The sequence below is a fragment of the Larus michahellis genome, chromosome 2 (assembly GCF_964199755.1).
Source record: "Larus michahellis chromosome 2, bLarMic1.1, whole genome shotgun sequence".
Classification (NCBI taxonomy): domain Eukaryota; kingdom Metazoa; phylum Chordata; class Aves; order Charadriiformes; family Laridae; genus Larus; species Larus michahellis.
Window position 1 is genome coordinate 102,614,774 of NC_133897.1, and position 17,987 is coordinate 102,632,760.

The window sequence follows — 17,987 nt, forward strand, 5'->3', positions numbered from 1 at the left end:
ACAACGTAAACATAAAAGATTTTTTGGTTTTATGAGGAAGTGTAATGTACTTTGGAGTTAATAACCACTAATACTCAGGATTAAGCATTTCAAGCAATGCTTGCCTCCCATCTTTTGACATTTCTCCAAAGCCTAAAATTTTTAGTTGTCTTTAAAATTACCAATTTCGCAAGTTGTCTGCCCACTGAAACAAAAAGAAATATGACTTCGTCAAGTTTTAGAGAAAACTGGAGGTAATCAAGGGAAAAATTTAATCTTAGAGTGTATTTCTAAATTTCATCTGGAAAGATGATTGATGGGCTTTCCCCTCCCACACTGCTCTGACTTTAATCTCACCTGGAGGAAAGAGAATGGGAGCAATCCGACATTTACCCCACTGAGCTCTGCTTTCCAGACTGCAGCTGGGAGATAAGGAAGCAACGAGGCACTGCTTCCTCTCATCCCTGGATATTTGGGATGTTCTCTATGGGAGGATAAAGAGCAATTACTGTCTCTTGGAATTCATCCTCAAAGTGTTATTAATTTAGATAATTCCTATGTCTTATCTGGCTCATTATGCATGCATGGAAAAATGCTCATTGTCAAAACTCACTGAAAAGCCCTCTGATTCCACCAGCTGACCTTTACCAGTATTTCCTTGTTCTTCCTGCAGTTTGTGTTTCCTAGACCAACTGCTCTTTGTGACCAGAAACAGTTAGGCTCCTCTTCACAGCACATGAGTTCAAACCCGTCTTGACTTGTTAAGTGGCATCTGCTTTGCTGCATTTGCCTCAACAGCACATACCCAACAACCATAACAACCCGTTTCCCCGTTAGACACGAGGTTTCTTCCAGTGGAAAAGGTTTCTGTCCTTATCACTGACCTTATGCCAGTCAAAAAGACCAGATTAGCAAAAACATTATTTAAACTGTTTATGGGTTACCCATCTCGTTTTGTTTTAAACAGACCAGGGAACACACATGTCTTAGCTGGAAGGTAAGAGCTGGTGCCAGCTAGTCCGTCAAACTGAGGCTGACTGACATCCTCTTCAGACAAGCCATGGTGCAGGCAGAATAAGATGCGCCTACTCATTAATACATTTCATATCATTGTCATCAAAGCTAAGAGGCCAGCATCCATGGTCAGAGGCCTAGCTATGCACAGAGGCTCAAAACAGCCATCCTTCTCAGGAGTGTTGTCACTGTCAGGGTGTGGACATTAGCTTCGAGAAAAGACTGAGAGTTTTGGCACAGCCCTGTGCTGGATAGTAATGTTTTCTCCTACAAAAAGTTCTTCAGATAGGAAAGACAAAGGTGACAAGCTAGGCGAGGGAAAACGGGCTTACCTTCTGTGTGGGAACCTGTCACCAGTCATGGAACCCAAGCTTGTGGGAGGTCATGGACGGAGGAGCAGAAGGTGCCACATCCTTGAGTGAAGTCTGGAAGCAATATGAGCAAGAACAGACTGACATGTTCATAATGCTACAGGGATATGAATCACTTCCCCTTGTTCACTGACAAAGTTATGAAGTTAGAAATATAGTCCATTAGGCATTACTCTCATCCTCTGTCCTTATACTTTCAGGTGCAAAGTAGAGCTAAACAGTGCTAGCTGTCTAGAAACTGCCACGGCCAGCTGTCCTGCTGCTGCGTTACAGGCGTGAGGGACATTCATTTTGGGGTGATGAGTTATTGCTTTCCTGAATCCATCACACAGGCTGAAGATGATAGTATGCAAAATATTCTAGTGCTGCGCATTGCACATTTAGAGCGCTCCCTCAGAAGTATGTGTTGGCATGCCAAAGGTGTGGTTGCAATCTATCACGCCGGCTCATTCAAATTGTCTTAACATAATTAAAAAGCACAATTAAGCTCCGGGCTATCATTTTTGAAGATCTCCTCAAGATGTCTTCAAAGATGTTAGTCTGCAGCATGCTACAGCTTTTCAATTGTGTTAAATTAAAACCATCACAACACACATTCTGTTTGCCCAGAACAGGGCCCAAAAGCAGAGCATGTAGTTTCCGTGTTTCAACTGGAAGCACCTGAAGAGGAGAAGTGGGAGAACCAGACGGGGTTGTCACTAGCACTACCCACTAACGCTGCCTCTCTAGTGAAAACAAAATGAAAGCAGGAAAAGAGAGTACTAGATTGGGAATAGGACTTCTCAAAGCTCACACCATTTGTCCAATCTGTGTAGAAAATTATTTTTAAACTGCTATTTTTGCCACCATCTTTTATACCAAACTTGTTTTCTTTTTCAATGTGAAGTTAAAATCTTTAAAATTCATCATTAACCTCTGCTACTAACCCTGCTTTGAATCAGAAAATGTCATCCCTGGGAAGTCTGACCCGTTATTGCATTGATGAAGACGGACAGCTGTCTTTGAAATTAAGTGACGCAGACTTGGCTGACCACACCAAGTTATAAACCACGAGTGCACCCAAGCGTGCTTGTGCTTCTAGCTAATTTCTGATGTGAATTGTAGATTCCTATCTCTAGACGGTGATGGTGTAGATAGTTTGTGTTATGGTAATGTTCATAAAATAGTCAACGAGTGGGAATTAACAACCCTGAAGGAGGAAAGAGCTTCAAGTAGAAGGGGGTAGGGGGAGGAGGGCAAAGCAATGCACTTCTCTCTCTCTCTGGTATTACTGACACTTTGTCTGGTGTATGCTTCAGCTCATATGATCCAGAAGTCTCCTCTACCAGCGTACAGTCCTGGGGAGGCTGCAACCACACCTGACCTTGGTACTCTACCAAAACGTAACAGGAAACAACAATTGTTGCCAAAGGCTTAGAATCTGGGTATTAAGAAGTAAAGGGAAAACAAATGACCTGAAAAAGAATGAAAGAGGTTGTAAGAAAATGAAAATTTTAGGAGGAAAAAACCCCAAGAAATCTCAAGTGTGCTCTAAACCACTTTGATCAAGCATGACTAGCATTTATTTCAAGTCTACACCATCATTTAGATGTTTTCGTATGATGGCAGATTTAAGCCTTCAGTTCTCTCCTGTAACACTTGATGTTATATAAGATGTCATTTTAGAAAATATGAGACCATGTTGGAAACCAATTTCCTGAAGAGCTAGGAATAGAGTCATATCGTTATCTAGGGTTATACTTGCAGTACTGGCAATTTTCTTTTTTAATAAATATGGATAACTCCATATGACTCCAAAGGACAACAAATATTGTCCTTTATCTTACATCGAGGTCCCAAAGGACAATAAATGCCATCCTTTATCTTATATTTAGGTTTCAAAATCGTGCAAAGGAGGTCAGAAATCTTCCCGAAGACAGAAAGTGATGCAAAGTCCTTGATCTAACAACGTAAAATGAGCCAAAGACACATTTACAGAGTTGTGCTGTCTGAGGGATGAGCAGTCAAAGACAATCATCAGTTCTGACCAAGAAAATAAGTAATTACGTTAGAGCGGTTTACCAGCCCAGACTGCACATAGGGCTCGTTGGCTCATGCACAGTGCTGCACTGAGTTACCCCAGTTCTGGATGAGAGGTGCTTTGCACCTTGGTGGTTTGGATCACAGCCAGAAGAGCTCTGTTTCCATACTTTCCTGTAGACAAGCCTGTATAAGAATTGGCCATATCAAATACATACGGCCAAATCAGACGAGCAGGCATTCATGTGTCGATCCTTTTTGAATGCAGGTTACAAACTAATGTGAGGAAGTGAGTTTAGCCCATTGCAAACCATAAAAAAAAACCCCAACGACCAAGCAAACCCAAACAAACAACCAACCAATAAAAAAACCAAAAACAACAAAAAAACCTGCCCACCAACCCAAACTAAACAAAACACTTTTCCTTTCAAACTACTTTTGTCTCCCTCTTGCTAGATCAAACGCAGATGGTCTGCTTTGGCACCAAGACTAGGAAAAAACAGGTAGACAAAAGAGAATCAGACAATGGTTTGGGTTGGAAGGGACCTTAAAGATCATCTAGTTCCAACCCCCCTGCCACCCGCAGGGACACCTCCCAGTAGACCAGGTTGCTTAAAGCCCCATCCAGCCTGGCCTTGAACACTTCCACAATTTCTCTGGGCAACCTGTTCAGGACCTCACCAGCCTCACAGTAACCCCGATAACTGTTCTCCAAAAGCAGCCAGCGTGGCAGGTATAGAATACAAATCATTCAGAGGCAGGAGGTGGGGTTTCCCCCCTACACCCTTTGCTGAGAGGCTGCTAAGAAAAAAGCTGATAAGAGTTTAGTTTAGCTCATCAGTCCTTCCACATGCTATGAAGTACACAAATCGTGATTTCAACACTCCTCAAAGAGAGAGCGGCTCCCTGGCTGACTGTCCCTTGCCCCCGCACCGGGTATTAGGAAAAATTTCTTCACTGAAAGGGCTGTGAAACACTGGAACAGGCTGCCGAGGGAAGCGGTGGAGCCGCCACCCCCGGAGGTATTCAAAAGACGCGTGGATGTGGCCCAGAGGGACATGCTTTAGTGGCGGACTTGGCAGTGCTCGGTTAACGGTTGGACTCCAAGATCTTAAAGGTGTTTTCCAACCAAAACGATTCTATGACGGGGACCACCTTCCCGCCAGCCGGCGGGAAGCCCAAGTCCCGAGGAAGCCCAAGTCCCGAGGAAGCCCAAGTCCCCGCTACCGGCCCTGACTCCCATTCCCTTGGCAGGAAAGGTGTGTGTGGGGGGGCGACACCCGAACCCCCCATCCACCACCTTGTTCTGACTTCCCCCACCGGGGCAGAGACCCTCCAGCCGCCCCTGCCTAACTTCGGGCGAGAGCGACGGAAAAACTCTCGGTGGGAGCGGCAGCCACCCATCCCGCTTCTGCTCCTCCGGCGGCTCCGGTGTGAGGGAGGATGAGGGGAGGCTGCGCGCGCCTGAGGGGGGGGGGAAGGCGAGCGGCGGGGAGGGGGCGGGGCGGGGCGGGGCGGAGCGGCCTCCGCCGCTCCGCTCCGCCCCGCCCCCTCCCCGCCAGCGGCGGTCGGCGGGAGCGGAGTTGGCGGCAGCGGCAGCGGGGTTCCCCCCCTCCTCCCGCCATGGCCACGTCCCCGTGCAGCAGCAGCGGCGTCTCCTCGTCGTCCTCCTCCGGGCTGGGGGCGGACGCCGGGCTGGAGATCCGCACGCGCTCGGTGGAGCAGACGTTGGTGCCGTTGGTGTCGCAGGTAGAAATGCCGCCGCGCCCCCCCCCCCCTCCATCTTCCCCTTCCCTAAACTCTGCCCGCCGTCCCCCGGTTCTCCCTCCCCTCAAACCCCTCGCGGGCCGGGGGTAGGGCGGCAGCGGCGGCTCCGGCCCGCCTCACCCTTCCCGCCCGGGACCGGAGCTCGGCGGCCGCCGCCGAAGTTTGCGAGGTCGGGTCGCGGCGCTTCGCATCCTCCCCCACTTTCCCCCCCATCCCCCTTCTCCAGCCTCTCGGGCGGGGGCGGCTTCTCTCAGCCTCCTTCTCTCCTGTCCCGCGCCCGGGGTCCCGCCAGCCGGCGCGGTGCGAGGGCGGTATCCCGCTGCCGGAGCCGGGGTTCTCCGTGTGTGTGTGTGTGTGTGTGTGTGTGTGTGTGGGATGCTGCCTTCCTCCCCCTCCCTGAGAAAGGCTCCGAAGTTCCCCGCAAGGTCGCGGTGCCGTTGCATAAGGCCCGCGGCGCCGGGGCGCTGCGGTGCCGGCGGCGGGTTGAGCCCCGGGATGCCGCCCGTCGGGGGCGGCGAGGGGGCCGGTGGGCGCTGGGAGGGGGGAAGCGTGAAGTGCACCGGCCGCCCCCCGGTTCCCCCCAGAGCCCGGCCTCCCCCGGAGGGTTTTCCGCATGAGAGAGTTCTCCTTGTCTCGCAGTTGGGCGCTGGGGAGAGCGGTGGGATTCCAGGGGGTTTGGCGAAGCTTTTGTGTTTTCGCGGTCTGGCCTGAGCGTTGCCTTAGTTGGAGCCCTCCTCGCACGCGAGGAGAGAACCCGAATTTTAAGAAGTTAAATAAGATGCAAACTGTGTCTTGGTGATCTCTTAACGTGTCCCATACAGTGCTAAATGAGCTTAGAAAAAATAAAAATAGAGCTTTCAAGTGATCTTCTAAGTAATTATATGCCAGCCGCTTCGGTGTTGATGTTTTCGTCTTTTTTTTTTTTTTTAATCTTTACTTACGAAACTGCGGTTTGATACACACAATAAAACTTTTTTATTTTTTGAAAAATAATGTATGAAAACAGTACAGTGTTTGCTCTATAGTATTTTTATACTTTGAATGATGGTTATTAAAGTTAGCAAGTCAAAACCTATCTGTACAAAATCTTTCAACAGTGTTTCACAACCATACAAAAATAACTAGTCCTGGTGAGGTCAAGTTATGTTTGTATCATCATAGCCCATCTGGAAACAAACTGTTGTAAGCTTTGTTTTGCATTTGTACAGCTGGGCTGCAGGAAGGGTTTGTGATGGGTAATTGTGGTTCTGTACCTCTCACGGTAATTTGTTTTTCTCTGTTTGAAGAAATCCCAGTCAGTTCGAAGAAGCCTATCAAAGGGATTAAACCACTTGTTCCAGGGCAAAGTAAAATTAAAGTTCTATGAATTTTCTACTCCTGAAACAATCGAGAGAGGTAAAATATGGAGACTGCTTTTAGGAAGCTTAACAACAAACAGAAACCCCTCCAATTGCAAAGGCTGAATTTAATTGCATATGTCAAATTCTTACTTTTAACAGATTTCTGAGAAGATGCGCATGTTCTTATTCCTCTGGAGTACCCTTTAAGAACAGTGGTCCTATTTCTCTCTGGGTTTGTTGCATGTGTAATATGTCATGTGTGATTTTTTTCATTGACCGCAAAACATATGACTGCATCTTCCAGAAGTGCTAAGCATCTTTCACTTCCCCTGCATGCAGCGTAAGGTGTCTGAGCATTTCTGAACACACAGAGCTTACTGTTTTCCTGGTATGTTAAGGCGCTCCAGGTGAGCTTGTTCCCCTGAAGCGTGAGCGCTGAGCTCTGTTCAGATTCAGGCTGAAGTTGCTCCCTACACTTGCCTGATAAAATGCCCCACTTACTGTACTGGCTTATCAGTTCTGTCTGTACTGTTTCATCTAGACTGTTCAGTAGAGGTCTCACTGGCTTGCTTTGTTTGGATATTTCTGCAGAAAGGGTGTTTATAGAGTACTTAATCAGAATCTGGTTTTTATATTCTGCTTAGACTATGTATCAGCAGTAATGCTCAGGACTTTATTTTTCTGCAAGTATGAAGTACACTTGCAAAGGGATTTGATCTTGCTGTGAAGTTAACTTCACAGTTTACGCTTTTGTTAAAAGCTAAGAAGCGCCATGTGATACTTACATACTACTGAAAAAAAGTAGTCAGAATGTTGCTACTGCTTTTCACAACTTATTTTAAGAAAAGAAGAAACAAAAGGTGCCCTGTCTGACAAACTCACTTTCAGTCTCTCTTGTGGAGCTAAACCTATTTTCTTTAAGAAAAAAAAAAAACACCAACAAAACAAACTTGCTGTGTAGTTCTTATTTAAATTCATGTACTGTATACTGCAGCATCTTAACTGACGTGTAATACTGTAAATGTGTGTTTGACCACTTGCTCTTACTTGACAAACGTGAGGGGGGTTTTTGTTTGATTTTCTTAATTTCACTTTGCAGATTGATTTTTCTTATAGACTATATAATATCAGAGTATATTTGCTGACAGCAGTGGTATAAGATTCCCATTTTCCTGGCAGGAGAAATTACCCTTAGAATCATTACTAGATATGTTTATTAATAAATTTGTTTTTAAAACTTACTATTTACAGAGTTGAACTAGGTCTTCATTTTCTCTAGATCTATTCAGACTCTGATGTGGCCCTTTTCTAATAGTGCCACAAATGACAAAAGAAGACATATAACCTGCAGTATTAAGCATATTTGCTAACACTTCTTTTTCACTGTCTACATATCTGTACTGCTAAAAGAGTCGTTCTACAGTATTGTGCAAAACGTGTGGCATGCAGTTCAGAAAATACGACTTTTGGGGTCAAACCCCACAATTTTCTTCAGAGCAAGTAGAATTCTTTTTTCTTGCATAGATATCTTTAGTTCAGTATTCCACGTGTAAATAGTACAGCATTCTTTAAAACCTAGACATCTCCTTCACTGCTGCTACCCATTTCCAGTCTAATTATGTTGGGCTTTATTTTTTTATGGAAAGTTTTTGGCAACACAAGTCAGGAAGGGTGTTTAAAGTGGCCAGTGCTGACTCATTTAATAACAAGTCATTTAAACAGTTGAGGAAAGGCAAAGATGGGGAAAAAGCACTTTCCAGGATGTGGCTCCACCAGTGACTTCCTCAGCTGCCCATTATGTACCTGTTTGCTAGTCCAGCAGCAGTTGGGTATCTTCACAGCTGTAGGAGTCTGTCTGGATCTGTTCTAAGGAAGCACTCTGAGAAACTGCAGAATAGTTTTTTGTCAACCTTCACAGTCAGCTACTTGGGAAAAGTTCACCAAGAGGGAACTTTGAGCTCTGCCTGTGTATGTTCCCGAAAGAACAAAGACAGTTTTCGTAGTTGAAGGTGACCTATCCTCCAACATCGTAAGTGTAGATCTGTGAGATTACAGCTTGCTGCTCCCCTTTCAGAAACCCCACTTTTTCATAGGCACTTTGGAGAATGATTGTGTGCCTGCGTGTTACTGGACATGTTTTTCCAACTTTCTTGTTGCAAGAGATCCTGTCAGAGGTCTTGGAATTGGCTTTATAGAATCATAGAATTGTTAGGGTTGGAAGGGACCTTAAAGATCATCTAGTTCCAACCTCCCTGCCATGGGCAGGGACATTTCCCACTAGATCAGGTTGCTCAAAGCCCCATCCAGCCTGGCCTTAAAAACTTCCAGGGATGGGGCTTCCACCACCTCTCTGGGCAACCTGTTCCAGTGTCTCACCACCCTCACGGTGAAGAGCTTCTTCCTAACGTCCAGTCTGAATCGTCCCATCTCTAGTTTTAATCCATTCCCTCTGGTCCTACCATTACCCGACATCCTAAAAAGTCCCTCACCAGCTTTCTTGTAGGCCCCCGTAAGGTACTGGAAGGCCACTGTAAGGTCTCCTTGGAGCCTTCTTTTCTCCAGACTGAACAACCCCAACTCTCTCAGTCTGTCCTCACAGGAGAGGTGCTCCAGCCCTCTGATCATCCTCGTGGCCCTTCTCTGGACACGTTCCAGCACGTCCATATCTTTCTTGTAGTAGGGGCTCCAGAATTGGATGCAGTACTCCAGGTGGGGTCTCGCGAGAGTGGAGTAGAGGGGGAGAATCACCTCCCTTGACCTGCTGGCCATGCTTCTCCTGATGTAGCCCAGGATACGATTGGCTTTCTGGGCTGCAAGTGCACACTGACGGCTCATGTTGAGCCTCTCGTCCACCAGCACCCCCAAGTCCTTTTCTTCAGGGCTGCTCTCAAGCCAGTCACTGCCCAGCCTACATCGGTGCTTGGGATTGCCCCAACACAGATGGAGGACCTTGCACTTGGTCTTGTTGAACTTCATGAGGTTGGCATGGGCCCACCTCTCCAGCCTGTCAAGGTCCCTCTGGATAGCATCCCTTCCCTCCAGCATGTCAGCTGCCCCGCACAGCTTGGTGTCATCGTTAAACTTGCTGAGGGTGCACTCTATGCCACTGTCCATGTCGCTGACCTATGTTGTCAAAATAAAAGCTTAAACAACAACAAAAAGCCCATGATACCAGTATTTCTGAATTTTGTTATCGTCAGTCTTAGATTCTGAATAAGTTAACAATGGTACAGGCCTTGAAGTGGATAAAACAAACCTATTCTTTACTATGGTATTGTTTCCTTGCTGTCTCTGAAGCTAGCGAAAATAGTTCCCGCTTAAGTAAATGTCATATAGTTATAGAACATGATATAACATTCTGCCAATATTCTGTTTTTCCAGAAGTTTCTGGAGTTAGGAATTAGACTCCAAAGAGCAACCAACAGCTGTTTTCCCATTTCTGAGAAACATTTCTGATGTAGCTTTCAGACTAAGGTATGACTTTAGAATAGCCATAACTGGATCAAGCTAGAGGTCTGTATATAATCAGTGACCTTTCCTCTTTTTTTTTTTGATCAATACCCAGTGGCGTACCTCAGGGACTGATACAGGGACCAATATTGTTTAACATCTGTATTAATGATCTGAAAGTTAGGAAGATGGGCCAGCACGTTCAACAGACATGTGAACTCCCCTACAGCAAGCTGGGGAGCATCTGATACACTGGAGGACAGAGGGACAAGCCAGAAAGATGATCTGACAGGAAGTTTGTGAAGTCCAATGAAGGCAGTGATACCAAGTCCTGCATGTGGGCCACGATAACACCTACAGCAGTAGAGGCTGGGGTCAGCTGCCTAGAGAGAACCTTTGCCAGACACGATGTCCACCAGACCTGGGAGTCCTGGTGGACAACAGGATGACTATGAGCCAACAATGTGCCCTTGTGGCCAAGAAGGCCAATGGCATCCTGGGGTGCATCAAGAAGAGTGTGACAGGCAGGTTGAGGGAGGTCATCCTCCCCCTCTACTCTGCCCTGGTGAGGCCACGTCTAGAGTACTGTGTCCGGTTGTGGGCTCCCCAGTTCAAGAAGGCCAGGGAACTGCTGGAGAGGGTGCAGCAAAGGACTACGAAGATGATTAGGGGATTGGAACACCTCTCCTATGAAGAAAGGCTGAAGGATTTGGGTCTTTTCAGTGTGGAAAAAAGAAGACTGAGGGGGATCTTATCAATCTTATCAATAAATACTTAAAGGGTGAGTGTCAGGAGGATGGGGCCAGGCTCTTTTTAGTGGTGCCCAGCAACAGGACAAGAGGTAATGGGCACAAACTTGAGCATAGGAAGTTCCACCTAAACATGAGGAGGAACTTCTTTACTTTGAGGCTGGCAGGGCACTAGAACAGGCTGCCCAGAGAGGTGGTGGAGTCTCCGTCTCTGGAGACATTCAAAACCCACCTGGACGCCTTCCTGTGCAACCTGCTCTAGGTGACCCTGCTCTGGCGGGGGGGGTTGGACTAGATGATCTCCAGAGGCCCCTTCCAACCCTACGATTCTGTGATTCTGTGGTGGTCCTGGTGGACAGAGTGGAACAGGAGTCAGCAATGCTGGCCAGCTGCACGCCGGGTTGTTAGCAGAAGCGTAACCAGCAGGCTGCAGAAACAGTTCTTCCCTTCTGGTTGTCACTTGTGAGACAGCATCTGGAGTACCATGTCCAGTTTGGGGCTCCTTAGTATAAGGGAAAACACTGAGATAGTGGAGCATGTGACATAAGGGGAGAGGCTGAAGGAAGCGGGTTTGTTCCACCATGGGAAGAGGGACATAATGGTCAACTAGGACCTAGTTTCCATATAGAAAGCTAGGATCTCTATCACTTTAATCTGCAGTGATTTTTCATCTGGTTGATGGCAGAGTTTAGTGCGGTCTACAGCTACCCACCTAATGGGCAGGTATGGAGAAGATGGAGATACACTGATCCTGGATGTGTGTGGTGATAGGACAAGAAGCAATGGACAGAAGTTGGAACCTGGGAAGGTCTGTTGAGAAATAAGAAAAGGCCTTTTCTAATGTAAGGGTGGTCAAATGCTGGATGAGGCGTGCAGAGTACCTACAGATTCTGCAGTTTTGGAGATGTTCAGAACTAACTGGATGAGGCCCTGAGTAACACGCTCTAACTGGACCTGGTTTGAACAGGGAGCTGGACAGATAACCCTGGAAGTCCCTTTCATCATAAAGAAGTCTGATTTTCTCCGTGGAGGTATGTATTGTAATGAAAAGATCTTGCTGCTGAGGAGTAATGGTTATCTAGGACCTAGATTTCATACAGGAAGCTAGAATGGTACTTGGCCATCTGTATCACTTTAATCTGCAGTGATTTTTTTTTTGTCTGACACTTTGTTGCCTGGTCAGCATTGCAAGATGTTTCTGCAGTTCTGTAATCATATCTTATCTTTACTCTCCTGAATGACTTAGGATCACCAGCAAATTTTGATCATTTTATTACCTGCTTATCTCTTCTCTCTTTATGATTATGTGTAATAATCCATGTCGCAGCGCAGGTTTCTGTGAAACTCCATTAGTCATCTCCCTCTATTAAAGTAAGCAATCATTTACTTCGTGCCTTCCCTCATCTTCCTTCTCATCATTCTCTCTCTTAGTTAATTATTCATACAAAGGGCCTTCTTTCACTTTTTTCAGAGACTTGCTTGGCATCCTTTGAAATCTTTGGTATGGACTTCTCTTCCTAGTTTTCTTTTAGCAGACTGCCTCCTTATCCAGATCATCTCTACAGAGAAATGTGGTTGTTTTATGAGGCAGGAATTCCTTTAACAAACAGTTAAACAGCTGGAGTCTTTGCCAGTACGGCATATTTATCTGGGTGTCTGCTACTTCTGTTCTTACTAGTTTTTTGTATTGATTTGCCATGTATAAATGTCAGGCAACCTCCATACCTCAACTGTCAATCTAGTTTTAAGCAGGAGATTGCATGAGAAGGTTGATATCTGTTGCGTCTTTGAGTCCCTTGAAATCCTAGTGAATAACATCTAATGTTGGCAAGCTTTTCTGGTTCATTTTATCTAATGTTTTCCATAGCCTCTTCTGCAGTCACTTTCATTCCACACAGATTCTCCGAGTACATCACATAGATACATTTGGGAATAGGGATCGCTTCTCTTTCATATTTGTGCTCGACTACAAAAGAACAGCTGCTCTCCTCTGTTTTTATATTCTGTCAAAGGAATGGGGCAAAGCTGTGTCAGGGAAGTCACTGAGTATATGAGGGTTGTAACTCCTGAAGAAATGGACTGTAATAGCTGGTAAGTTACTGTATATTTAGTGGAACTGATGTTATTCTCCATGGAACTGAACAAGCATGTTCTATCGAGAGAGAAGTGTAAAACTGCGGACGTGGAGTTCAGTATGCTACTGTTCTGTGACACTGGTCTTTGGATTTTGTCTGTAGGCTAGCAGTGTCTTTGGGGAAGCTGTTTTGTGGTCTCATTGACTTGGAATCCGGTGGGTTGCTCATGTTGTACCCAGTAGCAGCAGAGCTCCAAACAGCAACTCGCGTTCAGTTCTTCAATATACTCGTAGACATGGACCTTGCTATGTCTGCTTACTGAAGGATATTTCCTCTGGATGTAGTAAAGCAGCATCGTAAGACTTTTTCGGGGGGGGGGGCATGTATGCATGTGTGGCACCAACACTGGCCAAAACCTATGTAAGAGATTTATATATGGTAAGTGACATACATACACATACCTTTCAATGAACATTAATTTCTTCTAAACTTAATAGTTGCAAAACTAGTATTCTTGGGAATTATTCAGCCATGGATTTGGCTTAATGGGGTTTTTTTTGTTTGTTTGTTTTTGCTAACAGCTTTAAAGCAGAGTGTCCTCTATTAAGAGCACTGTTAGACTTCTAACTTGATATCGCTAGCTTTTTACTCTTGGAAGTCTACAAAAACTGGGTGGGGGGGCAAAGCCCCCAAACCTTATCCGTATGTGTTTTTCATCCACATCATGCATCAGTCTTGTATATAAGCTGATGTTTGAAAGTCTGTAGCCATAGTATTGTATTCCAGTACAGGTTCGTTACATACCTACTTTTGAACTTTTTGCAAATCAAATGTGTTCTCTCTTTCTCCCTTAGTTATTAAATAGAAGTGTCTCATATAATCTCTCATTCCCCTCCTGAACTTCAGCATTCAGTCCAAGCTCTCATCCATTTCAACTTATTTGCATTTCCATGCAGCAGATGCCCTGAGAGATTTGTTCCAGCAAGTCCCTTGGCTGCCTTGTTTCAGTAGGTGTTTTTTGGTACCTCTAGGTCTTTACCTTTCACACCTCCAAGGTGCCAAAAGGTTCTTATGTTGTTGGCTGTTCTTACTCCAGTATAATGCCAGGGATTGTGCTTTGCCCCTTATGTCTGTATTTGGAGGATGGGAAAATTCCTTTTTGGAAAAAGTAGGGTAATCCATATTTATCTTAAACTCATTTCTTCTTCAGTGCATCTGAGGGAAAAAAAAATAATCTGAGTGCACCCCTTTTAAAATGCTTCTTGGGTACTAGTCTTTATCCTTCAGTACTTTAAAAATTCTGATAACTTGCAGCTTGCAAGCTTTGAGAAGCTGTTTCTCCCCTTTACCAGCATTTTCTTCTTTGTGAATTAATTTGGTACTTGCTTTAGACTTGAGACTTGGCACTACTGTTGAGTAATAAAATTACGAATTACAGTGTAGAGGCTTGCGTTGTAACTTGTACTTAGGAGGCAAACCTCCTGCTAAACTCTTTTTAGTTTACATCCTGTACCGCAAAGAAACTGTGCCATGGATGCAAAGTCATACGCATTAACTCTGCTGTCAAGTCTGGAAGCATATGGTATGCTGCCTGTGTACAGAGTTGCACCTCATTAGTTTCAGTTAGTCACTAACTCACTGACTCTTCTTCTCCCTTTGGTTCCACAGGTATTGTGGGTTAAGTTGTGAGCTTGTGTTTTGTATTACAAATCTTCTACTCGATACAAATTCTTTTTCTGGAAAATGAAACTTGCAGCAGCTCAACTGTTACTTGACATACAGTAGGTACTCTGCCCCTAAAGGAGCCTGATTCTTACTCTTCGATTTACGTGGGAGAGTTAATCTTAGGAGATTGTCATCTGGCTGTAGATAATGTGATTACTTCCGTCACAGTATCAGTTATATCTCTGGGCTGATGTGGTTGCAGGTTTCCCTTTACTGAGGCTAGTTTTTAATTGACAGCTGTTTAGTCATTGAAGCTAGGTTGTTATGAAACAGTGAAAGGGAAATAACTAATGATTTACAGTTGTGATTTTTAAGGTATGCTGGGGAGCACGGGAGTACCTTAGAATATTCTAAATAGGTAAATTACATGATTTTGTTATATTAAAAATTAATGATGTTAACATCACTAATGACATTCTGCCTTACAAGAAAAATTACTTGAAAAACTTGAACATTTTATCACATGAGCAACAGCACTACCATGAAACAGCTGTGATTTCAGTTTGGGGTTTTTTTTTGTGAACCCTCGGATGGTGAAATTGGCTTTGAGTTAAGCTTGACTCCTCTGCTTGATAATGTTCAGTACCTTAGTCTTTGATGTGATAAATGAGTCAGAGTAGCATTTCAAGTAGCTGAAGTAAGATGCCTCTTACTGACATAGCTGAAAATCAATTTCTCTTTTTCAATGGAATCTTATCTTTGAAATTTATGAGATCTGATTAATGGCTTTTCTATAGATTAAACAAATTTTTGTAGTTCTCCAGCAGAATGAGTATTAAATCAAACCTGCCTCACAGTGATCCTGCACAAAAAGAATTAGAGCAGCTTTCTTGCTATTCAGCATTGTTAACAGATGGTTTTAGACAGATTAGGTAAGGAAATCCCCAAAGGATGAATTATGAATTAATGATTGCAAACAACTATGATGATAGCTGCTGTATGGTGCTATGAGCCTATGGCTTTCTGCATGGATTTATTTTGTGTTTATTAATTCATTGACAAAGCATAACCCTTGCTAGATAGAGCCTTAAATAATAATTTTTACTCATTGTGTTGTATTGCATTCCATCAGTAGCCTTGTTTAAAACTATTGGGTATAAATGAGTGGTGATACAGACTCCAGTGCTGACTTGTAGCTGTTAATCTACTCTAGGTACTGAATGGGATGATTTCTTGGTTCTATACATAAAAGGAATTCTCAAATGGTAAGATAACTCCTAAACACAAGTTACAAAAATCAAGTATGAGCAAATGCTAAGGTTCTTTCAGATGTATATGGAAAAATATAAAGTTATGAAGTTGCTTTTTGTCTTAGAGAAACATTGACTTTTTTTTATAGAGCAGAATGAATATAACCACTTATAACCACACAAATCATATATTTTCAAATAACAATAAAGAAAAGTTGTGCTGTAGTGATGTAACGTTGTAAACATTTGGGTTTGGGGTGTTGGGTTTTTTTTTTCTTGTTTTTTTTTCTTTTTTATTCACAGGTTTCAAAATTGTTTGGAAGGATAATGTTGTCCAAAGTTGCAAGTGCTTAACATGTAGTAGTTAGACCCATGTATAAAATGTTCCCATTTAATTATCAAAGATTCTGTATTGTATCTCAATGTTACATTTAAATGTTCTTGAATTTTCCAACTGAATGAGTTTTTGTTGCCCTTGAGCTTTTCAAGGAAGCAATCAGAAGAATATACAGGCTCTTTGCCTTAAATAAGATAATGGTTCCTGGATTATATGAAGTTTTTTGGTGTTTTTTGTTTTACATTCCTCTAGGTGGGTAGTAGTTGCATTTGCATAGCCTTTTCCAGAGCACATTGTACTTCTCTACTAATCCCTAGGGCAAGTATGTGCTTTTCAAGATGAAATACCAGGTGTTGCTCTGAATTGAAGTGGTATGTCAAAATGCTGCTGAGGAAGCCTTCTCTAAAAAAGGCTGGAGGAACCCTCTTGTCTGCAACATGCAGTGCAAGACGGATTGAATGGCTGGTATTTGTGCCAGTGAAGCTGCCCATTTATGGGACTAACAAGCAACTTTTTCTGCATCGGAGCCAGTCCCGATTTGAATAGAAGAAAGTGTTGTCCCTGTTACATCCTTTATTACAATGTCTGAATTTTTAGTTACACAACAGTGGCTTGTTATTCAATAAGCAGCTCAGAGCTGGCTCAGGCATTGTTAATGTACCTGACCTGCTGCTTGTGCAAACAAAGGCAAGTTAGGGAGGAAAGCCACAATGATTATTTGCCACTCAGTCTCTGGTTTTGGGGTTATCTCAGCATGTTGGTAAATTGAGTTATTTCTGAGACTTGCATCTCTCTGGTGCTGAAAACATGTCTGCATTTGTTTTGACCACATCTGAAAGTACACTTTTAACAATGAACTTCCCTCTGAGTTGGTTTTGTTTACTTAGGCTTCCTCGTGCCCAGGATTTCTAGGTGCAGAATGAAACAGGGTAATAGCTTTGTTTATGAAATCTGCCCATTTGGGTAAGAAGATACTGAACTAGAGGGCAACAGGAGAGGAGGAAAATGTACTGGCATGTACACCCCTAAAACCAGTTATTTGGTTTATTAGCTTATGTTCACTTTTTCTGGTAAGGTAGTTGTACATCTCAGCAAACTTCAAGACAGCAGTTAAGTTAGCAAGCCAATTCACAATGAAAAATGCAGTAAAGGCCATTTTATTTTTGGATGCATTTTATGATAGGTAAACACGTATTTTCTGATGTTCAGTATACATGTTGATGCATGTATAAGAGGTTAAATTGGACTTTCAATTTGAGAAACTGTTTTTGCCAACTTGTGTCAAGTTGCTCAAAGGTGTGAATTTCAGTCTGTAAACTTCCATATATCTTTTCAAAAAGAGGAAGATGGTAGAATTTGAATTGTCTGGAAATAAAGGTCTTTATTGTCTTCATTCATTTCTGTAGGAATTCTGAAGGCACCTTGTGTGGGGGGAAGATAAGGTGCTCCTTTGACTTGTAAGACATGTAACAGTCAGAGTAAACAAGTTAGCTGTGTTTGATTGGTGGTTAAGCCTCGCTGAGCATTCTCCAGTGATCCTTCTCCTCCTCTCTTTCCTGTGTGGAAAAAAGGGAGGATGGCAGGAGTACAGGTCAGTTTTCATGTACTTTTCTGCTTCATGTCTGCAAATCACTGGGGGTCCCTGATTTTAAGGAGTCTGTGAAAAGTGAACATCAAAAAGCAAGCCTATTTCTCCTCTATAATAGTGCTGCTTTAGTAACATTATTAAAGTAACTCAAACCTCCACATAATGTCTAAAAGTCCACAGGTTGCAAGAACTAGCCAGCTGTGTTCATTCTTTTTTTTTTTTTTTGGTTTGTTTGTTTTTCTGGAGTTCCTTTTCAGAGCAACTTGCAAAAAAAAGAAGTTGGGAATAATTTAATCTCACTGGAAAAAAATTTCTGAAGTTTCCACAGTTTTCATTACTTTGAAAAAACCCACAAATCCCTAAACCCCAAAACACCCACACTG

The 17,987-nt window shown here is 43.7% G+C and overlaps 1 protein-coding gene across 1 annotated transcript in view; it reads left to right on the top strand.

Annotated features, from left to right (window-relative positions):
- Positions 1–4,939: 4,939 nt before the first annotated feature.
- CTNNAL1 (catenin alpha like 1) overlaps positions 4,940–17,987 on the top strand; it is a 62,352-nt gene continuing 49,304 nt past the window's right edge. The window contains exon 1 of the mRNA XM_074576424.1: positions 4,940–5,132. Within this exon, the coding sequence (XP_074432525.1) occupies positions 5,007–5,132 (126 nt within the window). The 5' untranslated portion in view covers positions 4,940–5,006. The remainder of the gene's footprint in view (positions 5,133–17,987) is intronic.